Source organism: Alligator sinensis, unplaced genomic scaffold (assembly GCF_000455745.1).
Source record: "Alligator sinensis unplaced genomic scaffold, ASM45574v1 scaffold237_1, whole genome shotgun sequence".
In the NCBI taxonomy this organism is placed as follows: domain Eukaryota; kingdom Metazoa; phylum Chordata; order Crocodylia; family Alligatoridae; genus Alligator; species Alligator sinensis.
Genome location: NW_005841849.1, coordinates 243863 through 263203, shown reverse-complemented (window position 1 = coordinate 263203; position 19341 = coordinate 243863). Strand labels below are relative to the sequence as shown.

Sequence of the window (19341 nt, the reverse complement as noted above, 5' to 3'; positions counted from 1 at the left end):
CCTTCCCACCCCACAGGACTTCCTTTGAATGGCCGACTTTCCCCTGGGGCAGAGCAGCAAGGTGGCAGGAGGGCGGTTGGGTGTGCTGGCAGCAGGAGAAGGTGGCAGGGATGGTGCACGGGGCGCTGGAAGCCCACCAAGCCCAAGCTCCCCTGAGCAGATCAGCTTCCAGTGCCCTGTGCACTGCTGCACTTTGTTAGATAGGAAACTGAAACACCTTGGAGGTGTTTCATCTTGCTACGTACCAAAGTAATTTAAAGTGGAATATGCCACCCAGTGTGCAAACAGCAATGCCATTAAAGCCGAATACACTGCCAAACATGCAAACAGCACCACCATTAAAGTGGTGCAAAAGGGCATTTAAGCCGCTTTAAAGGCCAATTTTGTGATGTGTACAAAGGCCCCTGAAGACCAGGTATCTTCATTGTTCAGAAGGTAAATGGCTGAGTTGGATTGACCTGTCTGTGGTAACTATTTCCCCATTTGGTTTGCCCCCATCATGCCAGGTCTGGACTCTCCATCCCAGACTAGTCATTATTGACCTCACCCCTGATCAGTGGATCAGGGTAAGACCAATGGGCACGTGAATCCTGCCATTTGTATTAATGACATAGCAATGATTCCCTGTCAGACAGCAGACCCTTCAGAGGGCAGCACAGGGCACTGTGGAACTAGAACGGTTGTTTGTGGCAAAACTCTGGCTTGGTTCATGTGAGGAAGGGGCAGGACAGACAGTGCTCTACAAAAGATAGTGAGGATAGGTAGTGCTCCCTCAAGCACCCACTGGGGGGTGGGGGGGAGGCAGCAAATACATCCTATCCTATCCTATTCTATCCTGGTCTAGGGGTGCAAATATTTAAAAATATTTAACTTCTACTTATATCTGTTAAACAATTAACCCATTACACAGCACTTGGACACAGCTGCTGCTGAGAGCTGCTCCTGGCTCCCACATGCACCCACGTGCACCCTTATGCATCACCAATGGATTTCTGGGTAGGGCTGTGTGGACACTGTGCTGCAGGCTTGTCTTACGGAAGGCAGGTTGCAGAGGTATGCCCTATACTTGCAGTGGAAGGTGGAGAAGCCTGGAATGGCCTGAAGTCTTGAGAGAGGTCACCCCATCCTGACAGTCTCAAAACAGACTCTAAAAATGCTCTGTCCCCCACAGAGATAAATCTCAGCCTTGTGACAGAAGGCAGGCAGTTGCACTGTGCCAGAGGATAATCATAGTCCTTATCCCCATAAGGACCAAGACCTTGAATTTAATCCAGTCATCTTTATGAAGCCAGTGTTAAGAGCTGAGGAGAAGTGTGAAGTGCTGACAGTAGCCCCAGTCTACTGGAGAAGTGGGAAGCAGGATGCCTGTTCTCCTCAGCACTTGTGACCCACAGGCAAATCAGGACAGATGTGGAAACCCTTGATCCCAGGTATAGTTTGTAGGACTCAGCAGCTTTGATGGAGGCTGATAGTAAGGTTCAGTCCCTTTGCACTGTACCTATTAAATCTGGTTACAATGGCTAGGGAGAGGTTTTTAGGATTGGTAGGAACCTCCAGCAATCATCTATTGCCATGCCCTGCACTAGCACAGGATCAAGCAGATCTAGAGCATCATGAGCATATCTTTGTTCTTTCAGCATGAGAATGCTTAAGTATTCAAACAGGTGACCCAGACATCCTGTGATATCTCCATCCCTGGAAATTTTTTAAGAGCAGGCTTAAGAGACACTTGATTGGGATGGTTTAGTCAGGGATGATACTGCCTTTAGCAGGGGGTTGGAAGAGAGACCTTCTGAGGTCCCTTCCAGCCCTGCTTTCCTGTGATCCTATGTTTCTAGAAATCTCCAACAAGGCAGATTCATTACATGCACCTACTAGGATGTTCAAGAGACAAAGGTTAGGCTGTGGACAAATGTAACCCTTAACCCCTTTAAACGGGGGCAGCAGCCACTTGGAGCAAGCATCAGCTGCTATGATGTAACCACTGCATCATTATGGGAGCGTACAGATATAAGGCAGCTGAACTGCTGTAGATTTAATTCTGAATAAAATAGGTTGATGACTAAAATGTTTTTCTACATCTGTATCAGTACAGAGGCAGACAGATGTAACAAATATGTGGCAACAGCTTATATCACCATCCACTGATATGGATACAATCTTTACATCTCTCTACCCCTTTAGGCACCCAGATCCCACTGGAAGTCAGTGAGCATTAAGCAGCTAATGCCTGTTGATGCCTTTGAAAAATCTGCCCTGCAGCCTTGTGCAGCAGTGGAATCTGCATTATCACATTCCTACCGTGCCTGACTTTTGTTACTGTTATGCAGTGGCATGTGTGCCTCCTCTCCTGGCCACCATATATTATACATGGATCAGACACATTAGCAGAGATCAGTTACAGCCACGTAACTCAATCGAGAGGTTGGAATAAAATCATGAACCGGGGAGATCAAAGCACCCAGGGTGATTATCAGCACACCGAGATTCAGTTACGGGTTCAGCAACAGAACTCTCCCCTCTCCTTACCAGTCAGTGCCCCAGATACCATTATTCTACCATCCCAGGCACTGGCCCCCTGGCATTGCACAGCGATCTTATCAATGCTAGATAAACAAGGATCAAATAATAGGCCCCGGTTCCTGCACTTCTTCAAAGTCTAGTGCCACTAAATTCTAACAACAGATCTTTCACTCAAAGGATCCAAAACAGAGTTGGGACTGGTGATGTGTCCCTCAAACTCTAGTGGAACCATTTTGGATCAGACTGAAAATGAGATTGCCTCATTTGTCATTTCCTGTTTTGAGCACACCCTGCAGTCATGAGCCAAGGGTCTGTGGGATCCTTTATTCTACTAAAGTGCATTGCAGTATTCACAATCGTGAAGTGCATGAAAAAATTATGGCAGTATAAGACAAAGCCACCTTACAGCTTCCTGACAGGTGTAACAGCACTATTGAGTCAGGGATAGAGTAAAATGGTTCTGAAGCTGCCCTAAATTTATGACGGGGATCAGATTGCCTGCACTGGACTGCTCCAGAACTACGGGGGGTCCATAAGAGGGATTAAAGCTACTTTACCACCAGCTCCCCATGCCTCCAGGCTTTGTGTTTATATTCCAGGCTAGAAATAGTAATGGATATGAAGAACTAGAGAAGAAAAATACCAGAGAAATGAATGGTACATTGTACCCAAGATTTAGAAATCTAATGACAATGCAGCCATGCCCAGCATGGGGCACTCTAGACTCTCTCCATAGGAGCAGCTCTCAGCCCTACTGAAGGAATCCTGGCTGTGGCTGGCACTCCCAGTTCTGCCAGAGGGCATGGCTGGAGTGCTGGCTGTGAAGACTTTATAAATATATGGGACATAAATGGCATATGATGGAACAAAGACAGAGCTGGTTAAGAGGAAATGGGATGAAAGCAGGTGTCAAAGGTGCTGAAAGGAACATGTAACTCTACTCCAAAGGCTGATGAGCAATCCTGTCCACACACAGAAGGCAGTGTACAATGGGGCTAATTACAGCAATGACAGAGCATGGCACACCATCCACACAGAGCCCAGTTTCTTACAGCATCACCTTGACCCCACACTGGGAAGAACATCTCACCCTATCCTTGACTTGCAATATCTTTAGCTGTTAGCACAGATAATCCAGGATTGTCAAAAGTTCATGTTGGCACAGGGCTCTGTGTTTCCAGCTGGTGCAGGATGGGGTACATGGAGAAGAACACACTAAAGCTTTATCCTTTCCAAGAAAGGTCACCATGGTTGTGGCCATGTGTCACAGGTGGGTGTTATCTCCCAGGCCTGGACTTTGGGCTTAGCAGTGCCAAGACAATGTAAGGGCACCCTTACCAAAACTGAATTCACTAGGAGCTGCTGGTCCATCTGAAAAAAATCACCTGTTTACATGCTTCAGTGTGGATGCAGATCCTGGACTTACTTCAGTATCCAAGTATGACATTTTTGACCTAGCATTTTTTCGATGGTTGCTGGGCAGATCTTTCACTTGGGTAGGTCAGTCTGATTACACTGGCTTTGATATAGAAGTCTACTGATTTATATTTGCAGGCAATATGGTCCTATGCCTTAAAAACTGTCCATATTGTTCTTTATTTCAACATCTGCTCCAAACTCAGAGTGCCCATAGCTGGTGTCTGAGATCCACTAGCCTCCTCCCCAGTGGATTTTGAATAGCACTAGAATGACACGACTTAGTTGCAACCAGACTGCGCCAGTGCTCCATCCATCCAGTGCCTTCCTCAGCACACGAACAGGCTGTGGAGTACCAGCAGAGAGGAAGTTGATGCTGCTTACTGCAATATTGATGGAATACTTAGTATAAACAAGGGGACATGGCCTTCTTGTGAAGCATCTGCCTGTCTCAGGTTAATTGAGCAGGTGTTGAAATCTGTCCTTTCCCTCCTGATGGCATGGTATAAAGTCCCAGATGGTATAACATCCCCTTTTTTAAAACGACCCTCCTTTGTCATAAACAAGACCCTTTCACTTCACTCTGAAAGTGTATAACTATGTGTGTACCCAAGTAGAGGGCTGCTGTGCAATGTACTGGCCCTTACAGGCTATGATAGCAATGTCCTCCCAGCCTTTGCTTTCCCAAATGGGCTTGAGGGGACTAGGCTGCACTTCTGACCTATTTGTTTCCAGGTATATAGGTATTGGTACACGCCATTGTGTTCTGGGGACTCACTGAATTGCAGCAAACTGCACTTAATCTTAACTATTTCCTGTGAAGTTTCCTTTTTCCAAGAGGCATGGAAACAAACAAAGCACATCCCTCCAAGTCTCCTGCTCAAGGAGTTGCCCTGTCTGATCCACAATATTGTACAAGCAATGTCCGCAAGATCTGCATGAGCTGTTTTTCACAAAGATGCCTCCTATTAGCTAGTTCTTGAAGCAAAGGTAGGGTCTCTCTGGGATAAGGCAGCTCATTTGGTAAAATACTGCTGGGAAACTCACCACTAGAAGGGACTCTGGAGATAAGGAATAGAGAACATGTGAACACTGCAGCTTGGGTAATGCTGTGTGGTGGAGCCTGTCTCAGATCAAAAGTATGATTTTAAGGCTTGTTCTGCCAGACAACAAGGAAGAGGGGGAAAGCTGCCAAGAAATAGGGCCCCAAGGGCCAGGCCCACACCAAGGCAAGCGGGCAGCATGCCGCTTCTCAGCATCTCCAACCACAGCGGAGAGATTTTCTCCATCAACATTTCAGCTGGAAATTCAGTGGGGATGGAGGATTCTGGTTTTAGAAGCGCCCGCTCCAGATCTCAGGCGTGGGGCAAGGATTCACCATGCTTTGTTCAGGAAACAATTTCCAGAAAACCCAAGAGCCCAGCCAGGATTTCAAGAGCCAACTTTTCAGGTCTCTGGCAGCAGGATGGCAAGGCTACTCTGGCAGGCTGCAGCTACTCCCTTTGGGAGCTAAGAGAAGGGCTTGCAGAAAGCCCTGTAAAATGAGCACTTTGGTGGAGCTCTTGTGCTCTCCATAGCAGCAGCAGCTCCTCATTTCCCTCTCAGCAGAATGAGCCCTCCAGTGTCCTCATTGCTTCAAAAGGCCTCAGAAATGGAACAGGCCCCAGCAGAGCCAACCCCGCCTTCACTTCCCATCGATCTGGCCAAGACCAGGCCTGAAAACGTTCCCATCTGTTAACAGCCAACCAGAAATAGCTCCCTAGGCTGGAGGAAGGGCAGATTGAATTCCTTGGGCTCTGTGGCTGGATGCCAGCTGGGGCAGCATACTTGCCAAGCTGACTGGCCCTACCCTCTTCACCTGACCTCCAGCTGGCAGTGAGGACTGGAAAAATGGGACCAGCACACGCCTATAGTTACCATGTCACAGGAGGGGCTGACAGTGGTGCGTTTGCAAGTCTCTGGCATCTGTGGGAGACGAGGATACAAGGCTTAGGGTGGGGGCAGGTCACTAGATGGCCCCCAACATGCCAAGGGGTTAATAACCCAATCAGACTCCTCCCTATTGACAAATTGGCTTATGCTCCCCAGAGACGCAAATTGGCTTATGCTCCCCTCCCACCCTTACTGCCTGTTCTCCTGAACCATCCTGACAAGCACCCTCATCCATCCCGTCATGCCCACACCCCTGCCACACTCAGGGGTCCAAGGTGCAACAAGAAATTATTTCACCCTTCTCTACCACCCCCGCCCAGTACGTACCATTCCTCACTCCCTGTGGTACATATACAGTTCATACCCAGGTGTTCCCCAGCCCCCTCCACTGAGATCCCTTGGTTTCCTTCCCCACTTTCAGGCCATTCTCTCCTGCTAAGGATGACTGTTGTAAACAAGTCCTACTTTGTAGGTAATCCTATGAGTGACCCCCCCCCCAAAAGCGCCAAGTCAGTCCTCACACCAAGCCTAACAAGAGCAGGCCTTGCCATGTCAGTGCCAGGACATGCACACCAAAGTTCCCTCTCCCACACTACCAACCTGCCTGGCAGGGAGGGCTCCAAATTCTATGAGTACCAGGAGGCTCTGTGGGCTGGTAGCGACTCAGGCCCAGCAAGCAGGAGTGTTCCTGAGCCAACCGCCCTCACCATAAACAGTGGATTTAGCCTCTTACCTGCCTATAGCTATACAAGAATCCAGAGGCATCAGAATACATCCTGCGCTGCCCCCAGCACTGCCTCTGCCCCAGTGGGAGCAGCTTGGTAGTCTGCTTCTTGAGCCCAAAGCCTATAGAAGTCCATGCAAGTCCTTCCCCAATGTCAGTGAGCTTTGACTCAGGTTTCTACAGGATGTCTCTTGCCTTGCCAAGGAGGCAGGCAGCTCAGGGAGGGAGACAGATGCTCACCTGCTCACCCATGAACAAAGAGTGCCTGGCCTTCCCAGCATGGCAATGCTGCAGGGTGGGGAGGAATCAAGGTGCTGAGGGGAAAACAGGCAGTGGGAAAGAAAGAAAAGAAAACAAGGATTTGAGGCATGAGAGAGAGGAGAGCCAGGGTACAGACAGAGGGGCAGTCTTTAGGGCTAGTACACTTTAATTCTATTAATTCCCCTGTCTCCTTTTGCTTTTGAGGCTGATGCTCACAGGCTTGTAGTGTGACAGGGTGTACCAGTTCACAGGTGTACATACGTGCATTACTATTAACCCAGTCACCTTTCTTGTAGCTCCAGCCCTCCCTCACCAACCCAGACAGCACTGAATTCTAGACAGCATCACACATGAGGGGGGTCCTCCCAGGCTCCCCCAGCCCCTGGTGAAGAAGCTTATTGCTCACAAACTGGTGGGTATTAGGCACCCACATATGCCCCAGTGTCAGCAGATGCTCTGGGTAGAGCCCAGGTCTTAATGTGCCATTTTATGTACCAAACAGCCCCAGAGCAATGTTCCTAGGCCTCTCTTCTGGGCGTGTTTAATTCCTATGAGCAGAAATGCATTGAAAGCAATTGCTTCTGAAACAGTCCTCCCCACCCCACCTCCCCCTGACACTGGCATGCTGACAGGGGCTGGGTTTGAGGAGAGAGGGGTTAAGAAGGGACCACACCTTTGGGTGTCCTGTGTAGCTTCAGACCACCCCAGGCCCATATGGACCAGTTTGAGCCCTTGATACTTGTACTATTGACGTTGCCTTCACTGGGGACTTGCAAATACTTTGAAAACTATCAGGAGACTTCATGGAAGAGCCTGGGGTTCAACACAGTGCTCAGAAGGGAAACTTGGGGTAGTGGACAGATCTGTCTGAGATCCACTTTTAATTGTCCCATCGGAAATGGGGTTCTCTACCTTCCCCCACCCTTTCCCCCTCCCACACCCCCTCTCCTACAAACCTTCTACCTCATCTGTATGCGTCCCACAGCCTGTGCAGTGACCGGGCCCTGCACAGGGACCCTGCTTCACGCCTCCCAGTGCCTCTCCACAGTGCCCAGAACTGTGGCATTCCCAGCTCTGTTCTGTATTGCTTCAAGGCTGCTGCCCTTTTGAGAGAGGAGGGCACCAGTAGGGTAGTTTGTACTAACCCGTTCCTTCCTCAGAAGGGCTGAGGCTGCATGTCAAGACACTCAGAGTCTGAACACCATTTTGGCATTGCCCATTTTCAATGACCCTGAAGTAGCAGTGACTCCTGATGATGGTGTCATAGTGGTGAAAGACCATGGTTTATTACCAGCTTCTCCACCTCCTGCAGGTACTGAGCACACTGTCTGTGTCCGTTGTATTCCGCTAGGTCCATCGCGGTGTAACCATCCTCATCTCGGAGACCTGGGTCTATGCCATGGGAAACCAAATTCCAGCAGCACTGCCAACAAACAGCAAAACACAGCATGATCACAGAGGGTCTTTCATCCCCTTGCTGTAGCTGCCCAACACTTCCCTGTGCATCTACCCAGAACTTCATCTAAAATAAGCAGAAATTGCCACAAGGGGGTGCAAGGAGTTCGATTTCCAACAGGGTTGGAATACAGCCCAAGCAAACCCTACTGAATAGGAATCATGGCCATATATGTAGATACAGAAGCTAGAGCAAGACTGAGGTTCAAGTGGGATAGCCTGACCACGAATCTTGCCAGGATGTTCCTTTTATTTGAACAGCTCCTGGGTGCCCTGGGGAAATGTTCAGGAGGGCCACTGGGAAATGAGTGGGTGAGGCACACAATTCCCCGAACAAGGCGGATCAGGTGTTTGGTGTTGGCTACTTACACTCATCTCCCAAGGTCCTCCCCGCAAGCCTGTAGCATAGGCTGTAATGGTAAGCATAGAACAATGTCACAGCTACAACTCTTTCAGCTTATCATTCAGCTGAGACAGTGGCCACCTTTGTGCAGACCTGGTCAGATGTACATGCCACAGGGTCGTGGCGCTAAGCAGTGAGTGCCCTAGAGCAGCCAGCAGTTCTTAATCTTTTTCTTCCTGAGGCCCCACTCACCTGAGCAGCAGCAATGCAGAGTCTCGCCTGCCCGCCCACAGTGTCATCTGCAAGATGGAGGCTGCGGGACCCTGCCCCTTCCTCGACACTCTCCTCAGCCCCAGCGGGCTGCAGCAGCTCCTCCCGGGGCTGGGTTGGGCCAGAATGGCTCCCTGAAACCTGCTTGCAGCCCCCCAGGGGGCTGCGGACCCCTAGTTGAGAACTGCTGCCCTAGAGAGTTACCATAGCCTCTATTTTTTAAAAGTCAGTTTTCTGCCCTCACAATTGTGGAGAAGAGTCTGAAAACCCCAGCCCTAAAGGCTCAAAAACTGTACAGCAAAATATTTTAAAATTTCCATTTATGGAGCAGGGCTGCATTATTTTAATGCTTGGGGTCAAAAATGCTGCTTCCCACTTTGTGTTGTCTCTCAGCCTCTTTTTAATGTTTTTACATTCTTTTTAATATTTTAACTAAAGCATCACCATGTTCCCAGCTTAATTTACTCAATTTAAACTTCACCTGGCAGATTTACCACCTTCCTCATCTCTGCTGTTGTTCATCCATTCATCCAGGGGACATGACAGGTATCTGATAAAATTGATTTGGGACACTCCAGCTTTGGGGGTCTCAGAAAAGTCCCAGTTTCCATTTCTACATGGAAAACACCCCCATCACCCATGAAAACCTTAAGAATGTTAAGACATGGCAAGGCTTTCAATTAGGACACTGATATCTTATCCCAGTTTGAAAACTATGCATAAGGGGGAAATAAAATATGGGCATTTTTCTCACTCAGATGCTTAGACTATAGTTTTGGCCTCATTCTAACTCCAGTGAATTGATCAAGAGTTAACACATCAGCTCACAAGGCTGCAAGTGCTAACAGAGACGTTCTGCAGAGGTTTGCTCCAATCTGTATCAGGCCTAGTTGACTCTACAAAGACCTGCCAGCATGACTCCAGTTAACATCAGGTGTGGATTTGCTGTAGCAACCCTGCTGGGAGAATTATGCCACCTCTGTTGAGCTGAGGAAGCTCCTGCTGCTAGTGGTAGCCACGCAGTGGCATGCATATCATGTTGATGCACTTCAAGGGCTGTCACAATCCCTTCACCCACATGTGCCCTCCCAGGGTGCACCTTCGGCTCTGGTGTCACAGCTGCAACTCTCAGGACTGGGTGGCAGAAGCAGCCTCCAGAGTTCTGGTGCCTGAAGCAGGGGAGCATAGACAAGGCCTTAGATAATGTGTACTAACTGGCAATCAGTTTCAGTCACAGCAGGACCAGTTCCAGTAGTCAAGGCAGGCCTTTGAGATGCCCTGGTGATCAGGAAGTCCCAGGAAAAAAGGGGTGGGAGAAAAATGCCATAGGATAAGAGAGCCCCAACAGCACCAGAGCCCTTGGCAAGCCCTTCCCTCTGCCTCCTCACACAGCTTACCTCCAGCTGCCCATTCTCAGCTGCATCATGCAGGGGGGTCCCTCCCCAGTGGTCCCTCATTATCACAGCCCCCATCAGGAGGAGCCTGTCCACAATGGCAGCGTGACCTCCCCTGGCTGCAAAGTGCAGGGCAGTGGCTCCCTCCTCATCCTGTGCAGTGAGGTTGATGTCTGTGAAAGCTGCCTGCAGAAGAACAACAGGGGTAGGTTAAGAGCTGGTGCTGGGATGGGCACTTTTCTGGGGACAGACCTATTATATCCTCCACTCCTACAAAGCCTGGTCTCTCCATATCAGAGCAGTGATTCCCTTCCTTGAAGCACAGTGGACTGGCAGCAGTTGGCGGCTGGAGACAAGGCAGACATCTACATCTACACTCTCTGTTCTTCCCTGCAGTAGTGCTGAGGTCCCCAGTGCCAAGACACCCCATTCACCCATGCTGTGTTAGATATCTGTGACCAATAAACCCCATGGAAACATCAAACCGGGGCCTGGAAGGTTGCAGGATGAATACTGAGCTGAGGCACTCCTTACCGCCTTGCTGCCTCCTCTGAATAGTGCCGTGGTGCCATCCAGCTGCCTGAGAGGCCTGTTTCTTAGAATAGTCTCCTAGGGATATTTTGGGCCACGAGTCTCAATACCAAGTAGAGACATTTACATCCCAAATAAGCTGCAGGATCTCAGGCAGAGCAGCCTGGAGCATAGGCTATTAAGATAAATGCAGAACAGCCTTGTGGGTGGCAATTTATTATAACACAGAGGCAGAGTAGCCAGTTGTAAAACATGACAGCATCAACCTCACACAGTCCCCGGATTCCATGAGTTGCTTTTATTAATAAACAGATTCTGAGACTGGTTTTGAGTTTCAAATTTGCTGTTTGGTAACATCAACAGTGGAAAAAGCAGCTATAGAGGACAAGCTATTTTCAGGGTGAATGCTGTTTTCAAGGGAACTGTTAGTTTAAGTTTGCTGAGGTCTTCTTTTAAAGCCAGGGAAAACTCACCACTGCATGGGAGTGTACAATACCACTTTATGCTTATGAGGTCACCTTGCTCCTGGTGAAAAGTGAAACAGCACTGACTTGAGGCTCTGATGGTATCTTGTTTCAGGGACTAAGCTGAGTCAGAAGTCAAACTCAGCTTCTGGCAGCAACAAGTCTTAAGACGTGCATTATTTATATTGTTGTGGCACCTAGGAGCTTCCAGGAAAGCAACTCCCTGCTTTGTGTAAAGCATTCCCCAGGACAAGAGTGGCGACACACACTCAGGATATTGGCTCCAGAAACACCCTGCTTGTGCCCCTGGACAGTCTACCAAAACACTAGACCTGATAAAACTAAGTCTGAAGGGAGGATAAAGTTATCCCCAAAAGCCACTCCTGACCTTCTAAAAGGGAGAAGGGATCTCTTTTCCTGGCATTCAGTTGCACCAGTTAAGGTAAATGCAATCAAACTGCTTTTCCTGGCTCCCTACTGGTAATCTAATACACAGCGCATTCCTTCAGCCCTGTCATGGGAGAATCTCAAAGAGCCCTGTGAGGACAGGGAAGCAGACTGGCTCCATCTGACTCATGGCAAGGCTAATGCATATCTAGGCTAAGAGTTGTATCTCCAAAAATGGCCTACAATCTTGACAAGGTTCATGTGTGGGAGCCTTCAGGAAGGGCTTTTAGAGGTGCTGCCTGGTTCCAGCTTCCCAGCAGTACCCATAGCAGGATTACCAGCCAGACCACCAAGGGGTAGTGGCCACCCCAGGCCGCAGTGTGCAGCACACTCATGCCATCGTGTGCGCTGAGGTGCACGTTGGCCACACAGTCCTTCACCAGGAACTGGGCAATGTGCAGGTGTCCCTCCTGGCAGGCAAGGTACAGGGGCGAGCATCCACTCTGCGTCTGCTTGTTCACACAGCTGCCGGGAAAGAAACAAGGGAGATGTCAGTGCTGGCACCCTCCTCCCCAAGCCTCTGATGAAGGTTCACTCCAGCCCCCCCAATTTGTGGACTGCAGGGACATGCCTCAGCTCCCCATCCTAACTTCTCCTTGTGTAAGGAGGATAATAGCTACCTCTTGGGGTGGTCTGAGAACTGCATACCATGGTAACGTGGACTGGATATGCCAGGTCAGGGATACTGCCTATGGGAGGTCACACTGCTGACCTCTACCAGAGCTTAAGCTGACAGGGGACTCTTGACAAACCCCCATCTGGGGGAGCATGTTGTACTAATAGAAGTTATAATTTAGAGATGGTCCCTAACAAGAGACAGAGGGAGTTGGGACTCGGGAACAGTCAGTTAGGGAGCAGCTAGTTAGTTATTTAAAGACAAAGCGTCTGCAGATGTTCCTACTGCTCCACAATTAACATTTGTTGTTTAATTCTTCACATTCATACTATGACTGTATTTACTAAAGCCAATAATCACTACAAGTGTAACCCCAGCATTGACATGACGTGGTACTCTGTCCCCTCTAGTGGTAGGAACACCTGGGGCTTTACCAGCCACCACAGCCTTCCCTTGGAGATAGGGGTCATATAGCTCAGGCAGTAGAAATTTTGGATCCAGGTTCAGGTCCCGTTGTTCATAACCCATTCAAAGGCATGGTATTACACATGAATAGGGCTTGTGGTAAGCTTGCACAGTACACCGGAGCAGCGGTACTCCTATATCTGTGTGCATGGAGACACTTTAGACTGGGGCAGGCAAAATACGTCCCATGGGCCGAATCTGGCCCACCAGCCCATTCTATCTGGCCCGCGGGGCCCCTAAAAACATTAGAAAATGAATATTCATCTGCTCCTGCCTGCTTGTCAAAGATGACAGGAGACAGGGGCAGTAGGACCCAGGGGGAGCCAACAGGAATCAGCAGCCCAGAAGCAAGGCCCCCAGCCCAGCCCTGCCCCACCCCCACTCCCTCCCACTTGGAAGCTCAGTGCTTAGCAGAGCCTTTTGGCCTGGGCCTCTGTGGCTGCTCCCACCTCCCTGTGCTGGAGAGGGAAACTCAGATAACAGTTGGGGGCATGGAGGCGGGGGAGGACCACAGGGATTGCCCCAGTCCTCAGGCTGGGCCAGGTCGACTCCTGCTGAGTCCCACAGTCCGCCCATGCAGCCAGGAGCCATGTGGTGCTGTAGCAGCCAGCGGCCAACAGAAAAGCGGGAAAATGGCAGCTACAGGTGGAAGGGAGTGGGAGCGAGCAGGCACATGGCAGTGCAGCTGGGTGGGAGTGTGGGGCCAGCACCAGCGGGGCCCAGAGCAGAGCAGCAGGAGCACAGGGTCTGGCACCAGCTGTGCTGGAAGTGGGGCAGGAGTCCTGTGCTCCTGCCACCCTGCTCTGGGCCCCACTGGCACTGGCCCCAGGACACCGGCACTGGCCCCGCATGCCCACTTGCTCCCACTCTGCCTCACCTGTAGATGCCATTTTCCTGCTGTCCTGCTGGCCACTGGCTGCTCCAGCACCATGTGGCTCCCAGCTGCATGGCCGGACTGCTGGAGCACGGGGCTTATGCAGGTACTCTGGGGCCAGAACCAGGAGGGTGTGTGGGGGTATGTGTGTATATGTGTGTGTGTGGGGGGCGGTGTTCATAGGACAAGTCCCACATGCACACCCTACCATAAACATGCACCCACACCCCTCTTACACTGCCATACATGCAGGCCCCCACTCCCACACCTTCACATACCCCAGCCACCCTCCCCCCACACAGCCCCCCACAAAAGTCACACCCACCCACACCCCACATATTCCCACACACACCCACATGCTCCCTTACCACACCCACACTCCCACCTACCCCCACAAACCCTGCCAGACACACCCATGCCCTCCCCCATGCCCCACCTACCCACACAGCCCCCCACAAACCTATACCCACCCCCATGCTCTCCACTCCTGCACAATATACAAGAGTAAGACTTCATTTTAAGCTGCTATGCAATCACCTCTGTGTACACTACACAAACGCATGTAAATCAGGACAAAAATATTTTTTGAAATCAAGTTAATGAATGTTTTAGATGTTCACTTTTTAGAATATAATTAGGTATTTTTCTGGTTCTAAGATGGCAAAACTCCTTTTTAAAAGGTATATTTCTGGGGGCAAGGGGAGGGACTTCTGGTGGAAGAAGCCAGGGGTTAGGGGGCAGGACTTATGATCACAAGATGGTGACCAGGGGGCAGAGTACCTGTCAAGGGGCAAGGCTACCCATGTGGCCCTCATCCACTTGCCAAAACTTGGCAAACTGCCCTCTGCCCAAAATAATTGCCCACCCCTGCTGTAGATGGTGACACAATCAGCTGGCTGCTTCCCCTGACCCCAAAGCACGAGAGTAAGGTGGCAGTGACAAAATTGGGGGGTTGTACATTTGGAGTGCATATGCAGATACACTATGATGGACCAGCAGAGTGGAGTGACAGAGGTGTGAAACACCTACAAGGAAACTGCAAACCAGGAGGGACTTGCCTGACACTGGCGCTTGTTAAGAAACCCCACAGGTTTGCTGGAGCCCTTCTGCTACTCACAGCCCTAGTCCTGGGTCACAGCCTTCCCCCTCTGAGCAGTGCCAAGAGGCAATGCTCAGACAGCCTGCTTGTGGGAAGGAGAAGACGACAGGCAGCCTCTCACTGTCTGTTTGTTCCTCCCCTCTGAGGGACTGGGGAATAAGGACAGCACTGGGAGCACACAGGCTGGTAGGTTCTGGGAGGAAGTACCAGCACCACTGCCCCAGACCATTCTTTTGCATGTTGGCCTAACAATCGGATATACTCAGCTCAGCTGATGCAGACAAAAAGTTAAGCATATGGAGTAAAAGGCCACACTGTTGTTACCATAACACATTCACCAGCTCTCCCAAATTTCAGGCAAGTGTCCTAACCATTGGACCGTCCTTTGCACCAAGTTCACCTACTGCATGCACCCTTTCCCCCTGAAAATCAGAAGCTGGAAATTGGAGTGCACATGTGAAATAAGGAAATACAGCCAAGCTCTGAATACCCTGCTTCTGGGACAGGAGGTGTGTGTGGGGGGCGGGAGGAGGGGAAAGTGGGAGGAAAACTAACCCTGCATGTGCAGGGGACAATACAGTGAGCACACAGCACTCCCCGGCTGCTGGTTGTGGTCAATAGAAGCCCTTCAGGTTCACTGCATTGCCCCCCCGTCCAGCACATACAGGGTCCTTCCCTTTCCTTTGGCAGATGCTCCTGCAACAGGTGTTGTTACTAACTTAGCAGTAGACTCTGCAGAAGCAGAGTCTGTCCTGGCAGCAGCTTTAGGGCATCCCTCTGACAAAGTGAAATGGAGGAGGCTGGTGGGTAGGGGAAGGGAAAGCGGTCCTGCGCATGCTGAAGGGACACCTTACACTCCCCTAACATGGGAGGGCAGGGTGAGGAGCCAAGGCACATGCCTGCAGTCAGAGAAGTCTGTGGCAGAGCTGGGGGCTGAACCCTCATCTCCAAGGCCCCAAGCCGAGTGTCCAAACCAGCAGTTCATTTCCTCTAGAAGAACCAGCTTTAAAGTGTCCCTTTAACTCAATGAAATGGAGCTTGGTGGGGAGGGATGGAAAGTAGCCCGGTAAATGCTGAAATGACACTCTCAAACTGCTTCTGGGTTGGACCCTACTGCTGCACACACTGCTGCTGAAGGAGGAATTGTCCACATCCAGCCAGCAGCCAGAGAGTTAACAGAGCAGCCATAAGTTTTTGCTCTCCCCCCCAAGCTGTGCCCCCAACCTGGATCCAAAATTTCTACTGCCTGAGCTATATGACCCCTATCTCTAAGGCAAGGCTGTGGTGGCTGGTAAAGCCCCAGGTGTTCCTACCACTAGAGGAGACAAAGTACCACATCATGTCAATGCTGGAGTTACACATGTGGTGATTATTGGGTTTAGTAAATACATTCATAAAATGAATGTGAAGAATTAAACAACAAATGTTAATTGTGGAGCAGTAGGACCATCTGCAGACACTTTGTCTTTGTGTCTTGGTGTTTGCTGCTCCCAAGAACAATCATTTCTCCCTCATTCTCAGTTGAGAAAACAAGGCGCATATCTTATCTGGATGTGCGTGGTATATAAGTAAATACAGTAACTCCTTTAAGCCATATTAGAAACCCCAACCAAAAACTTTGCAAGCACAGGGCTATCCTTGCTTTCTGGTAGGTGCCAGCAGGTGGCAGACTGGCACTGCTTTTCTATTCTCTCCCTCCCCTCTCTCCTAGATACCATCTGCATTAAAAATACCACTTTCCATGGGACAGTGATTTCGTTCAGCTGACAGAGGCTGCCAGCTGCAGGACTGTATCCCCTCCTGGTTTGCACACCCCTGCCATTGCATCGCTGCCATACGTCTCTCTGGTCTTCCCCCTCCCCCCCCCCCCCAAAAAAAAATACCTCCAAGTCATCCAACACCAGCCAGTCACCTCACAGATCTAACTTTGACCTGCCCCTCCTTGAACCCTGTTTTGTACAGACTGCCCTCCCCTCCCTAGTGCTTCTCATCTCCATGCTGCCCAAGACGAAGCACAACCAAGAGCTCGGATGCTGATCACTATCTTGAGCAAGGTTCACAGTGGGTGCAGTATGAAACACGAGACCAAGTGCTCCCAAAGGGAATTGCTGCTGGGTGTGAGGAAATGCAGTGGCTTCCCCTAGGCAATCAGAAATATAATCCCTGGAAAAACTAACACAGACATATTGGAAAATCCATTTGACTGATGAGAAACGTGCTGAGAGAATGTAAGTCAGCTGCTTCCTGCCCTTGGAGGTTGCCTCAGACCTGAGGGCATGAACAGACAAAAAACTGCATCTGGTTAAGATGGGGAGGGGCAACCACTCCACAGTAATTGCTTTGTGTCTCTGCTTCTGGCCTATGGTAAGTGAAAGGGAAACCATGGCAATTTAGCTTTGTTTCATTTTGGGGCAGTGCCTCAGTTCAGCTTCAATTTCCTGCACTATAGAAGCAGTCATTAAAAGCTGCTGAGGAGCAGCTGGCTGGCAGTAAGAGAGCTAGCTTTGTATACTTCATTCATCTGTCTGTACCCCAACCTTTTGTACTACTTAGGGTTACTATATTTCCAGTTCTAAAAAAGAGGACACCTGTCGGGGGGACACCTCACTCCCAACTCACAGCCCCCTGGCACTGCCAATGCCCCACACTCATGACCCCTCCCCCCCCCCGCCAAAAAAAAATACCTCCAAGTCATCCAACACCAGCCAGTCACCTCACAGATCTAACTTTGACCTGCCCCTCCTTGAACCCTGTTTTGTACAGACTGCCCTCCCCTCCCTAGTGCTTCTCATCTCCATGCTGCCCAAGACGAAGCACAACCAAGAGCTCGGATGCTGATCACTATCTTGAGCAAGGTTCACAGTGGGTGCAGTATGAAACACGAGACCAAGTGCTCCCAAAGGGAATTGCTGCTGGGTGTGAGGAAATGCAGTGGCTTCCCCTAGGCAATCAGAAATATAATCCCTGGAAAAACTAACACAGACATATTGGAAAATCCATTTGACTGATGAGAAACGTGCTGAGAGAATGTAAGTCAGCTGCTTCCTGCCCTTGGAGGTTGCCTCAGACCTGAGGGCATGAACAGACAAAAAACTGCATCTGGTTAAGATGGGGAGGGGCAACCACTCCACAGTAATTGCTTTGTGTCTCTGCTTCTGGCCTATGGTAAGTGAAAGGGAAACCATGGCAATTTAGCTTTGTTTCATTTTGGGGCAGTGCCTCAGTTCAGCTTCAATTTCCTGCACTATAGAAGCAGTCATTAAAAGCTGCTGAGGAGCAGCTGGCTGGCAGTAAGAGAGCTAGCTTTGTATACTTCATTCATCTGTCTGTACCCCAACCTTTTGTACTACTTAGGGTTACTATATTTCCAGTTCTAAAAAAGAGGACACCTGTCGGGGGGACACCTCACTCCCAACTCACAGCCCCCTGGCACTGCCAATGCCCCACACTCATGACCCACAGTCCCTTGCCCCCCCCGCTGGTGCCACTTACTCCAGAGCCACTGCCCCCGGCACTGCCAGTGCCCCCGCACTCCTGACCCACTGCTCCCACCCCACCAGCCCTACCAGCTCCCCTCACTCCTGGCCTGTAGTCCCCTGCTCCCCCCAGCTGCCCCCATCCCAACCAGGCCGGAGCGCGGCAGTTCCAATTTGTGTGGGCAACGGCAGAGCGAGTCTGGCATGGCACAGGCTGAAGGGAAGAGGGGATGCCTGTGGTACCTTTCACCCTGGGCTGGGGCTCCAGCACCACACCAAGATGGCTTGGCCATGCCCCCAGTGCCCCGAGCAGCTTCTCCTGGGGCCACCCAGCCCACATGAGCACAGGCATTGGCCCAGCCATGGAGGTCCCTGCTGCCTTCAAAGGGCCCCCGTTCACCCCCTTTCCCCACTGGAAGGGCAAGCGCCTCCCCCACCCTGCTGCAACCCCAGCACTCAGACAGCTTCCCCCAGCATTGCTCCTGCCTCCAATAGCCCTCCCCCAGACATTGGTTCCTATTTCATAAAACTGCCTGACGGAGATTCGAGGACTCAAAAAGAGGACATGTCTGAGAAAACCCGGACATACGGTAACCCTAGCTACTTTGCTCTTCCTACTCCAATGGGGAAGGGAGAACTGGACTGGACAAAATAGGCCCCAACTCAAGCCATCTGCTGAGAATTCAACTTTGGCCATGATCTGACCCCCTGCTGCTTTATTTTGTAGTCACAATCTTCTTGTACCAAGCAGTTTGCTTGCCATCTTGGTTTGCCCACAGCTTTACTAACGGAGACTTCATTAAATCATGCCTTGCGCCAGCCTTAGGCATCTCCCAGCTGGACAAAATCCCCATTAAGGGACAGCACCAGCACTCATGCTCCCTACTCCTGACATACCAGCCAACCCCAAGATCTCCTTCATTACTGGATGCTGTGGGAACCCCACATCGCTGACATACCTCTGCGTGCCCTGCCGCATCACAGCAGGACTCCAGGCACCTCGTACCTACTTCACTGCGCCTCTTGTGACAGAGCCCTCTGGGATTCATGC

The 19341-nt window shown here is 50.5% G+C and overlaps 1 protein-coding gene across 3 annotated transcripts in view; it reads right to left on the bottom strand.

Moving 5' to 3' along the window:
• Window positions 1-19341, bottom strand: part of ESPNL (espin like) — a 40155-nt gene that overhangs the window by 13801 nt on the left and 7013 nt on the right. For all 3 annotated transcript variants that reach the window (XM_025209199.1, XM_025209204.1, XM_025209215.1), the window contains exons 3-5: window positions 12039-12225; window positions 10322-10504; window positions 8148-8279 (exon numbers count right to left, since the gene is read on the bottom strand). In XM_025209199.1, the coding sequence (XP_025064984.1) occupies window positions 8148-8279; window positions 10322-10504; window positions 12039-12225 (502 nt within the window). The remainder of the gene's footprint in view (window positions 1-8147; window positions 8280-10321; window positions 10505-12038; window positions 12226-19341) is intronic.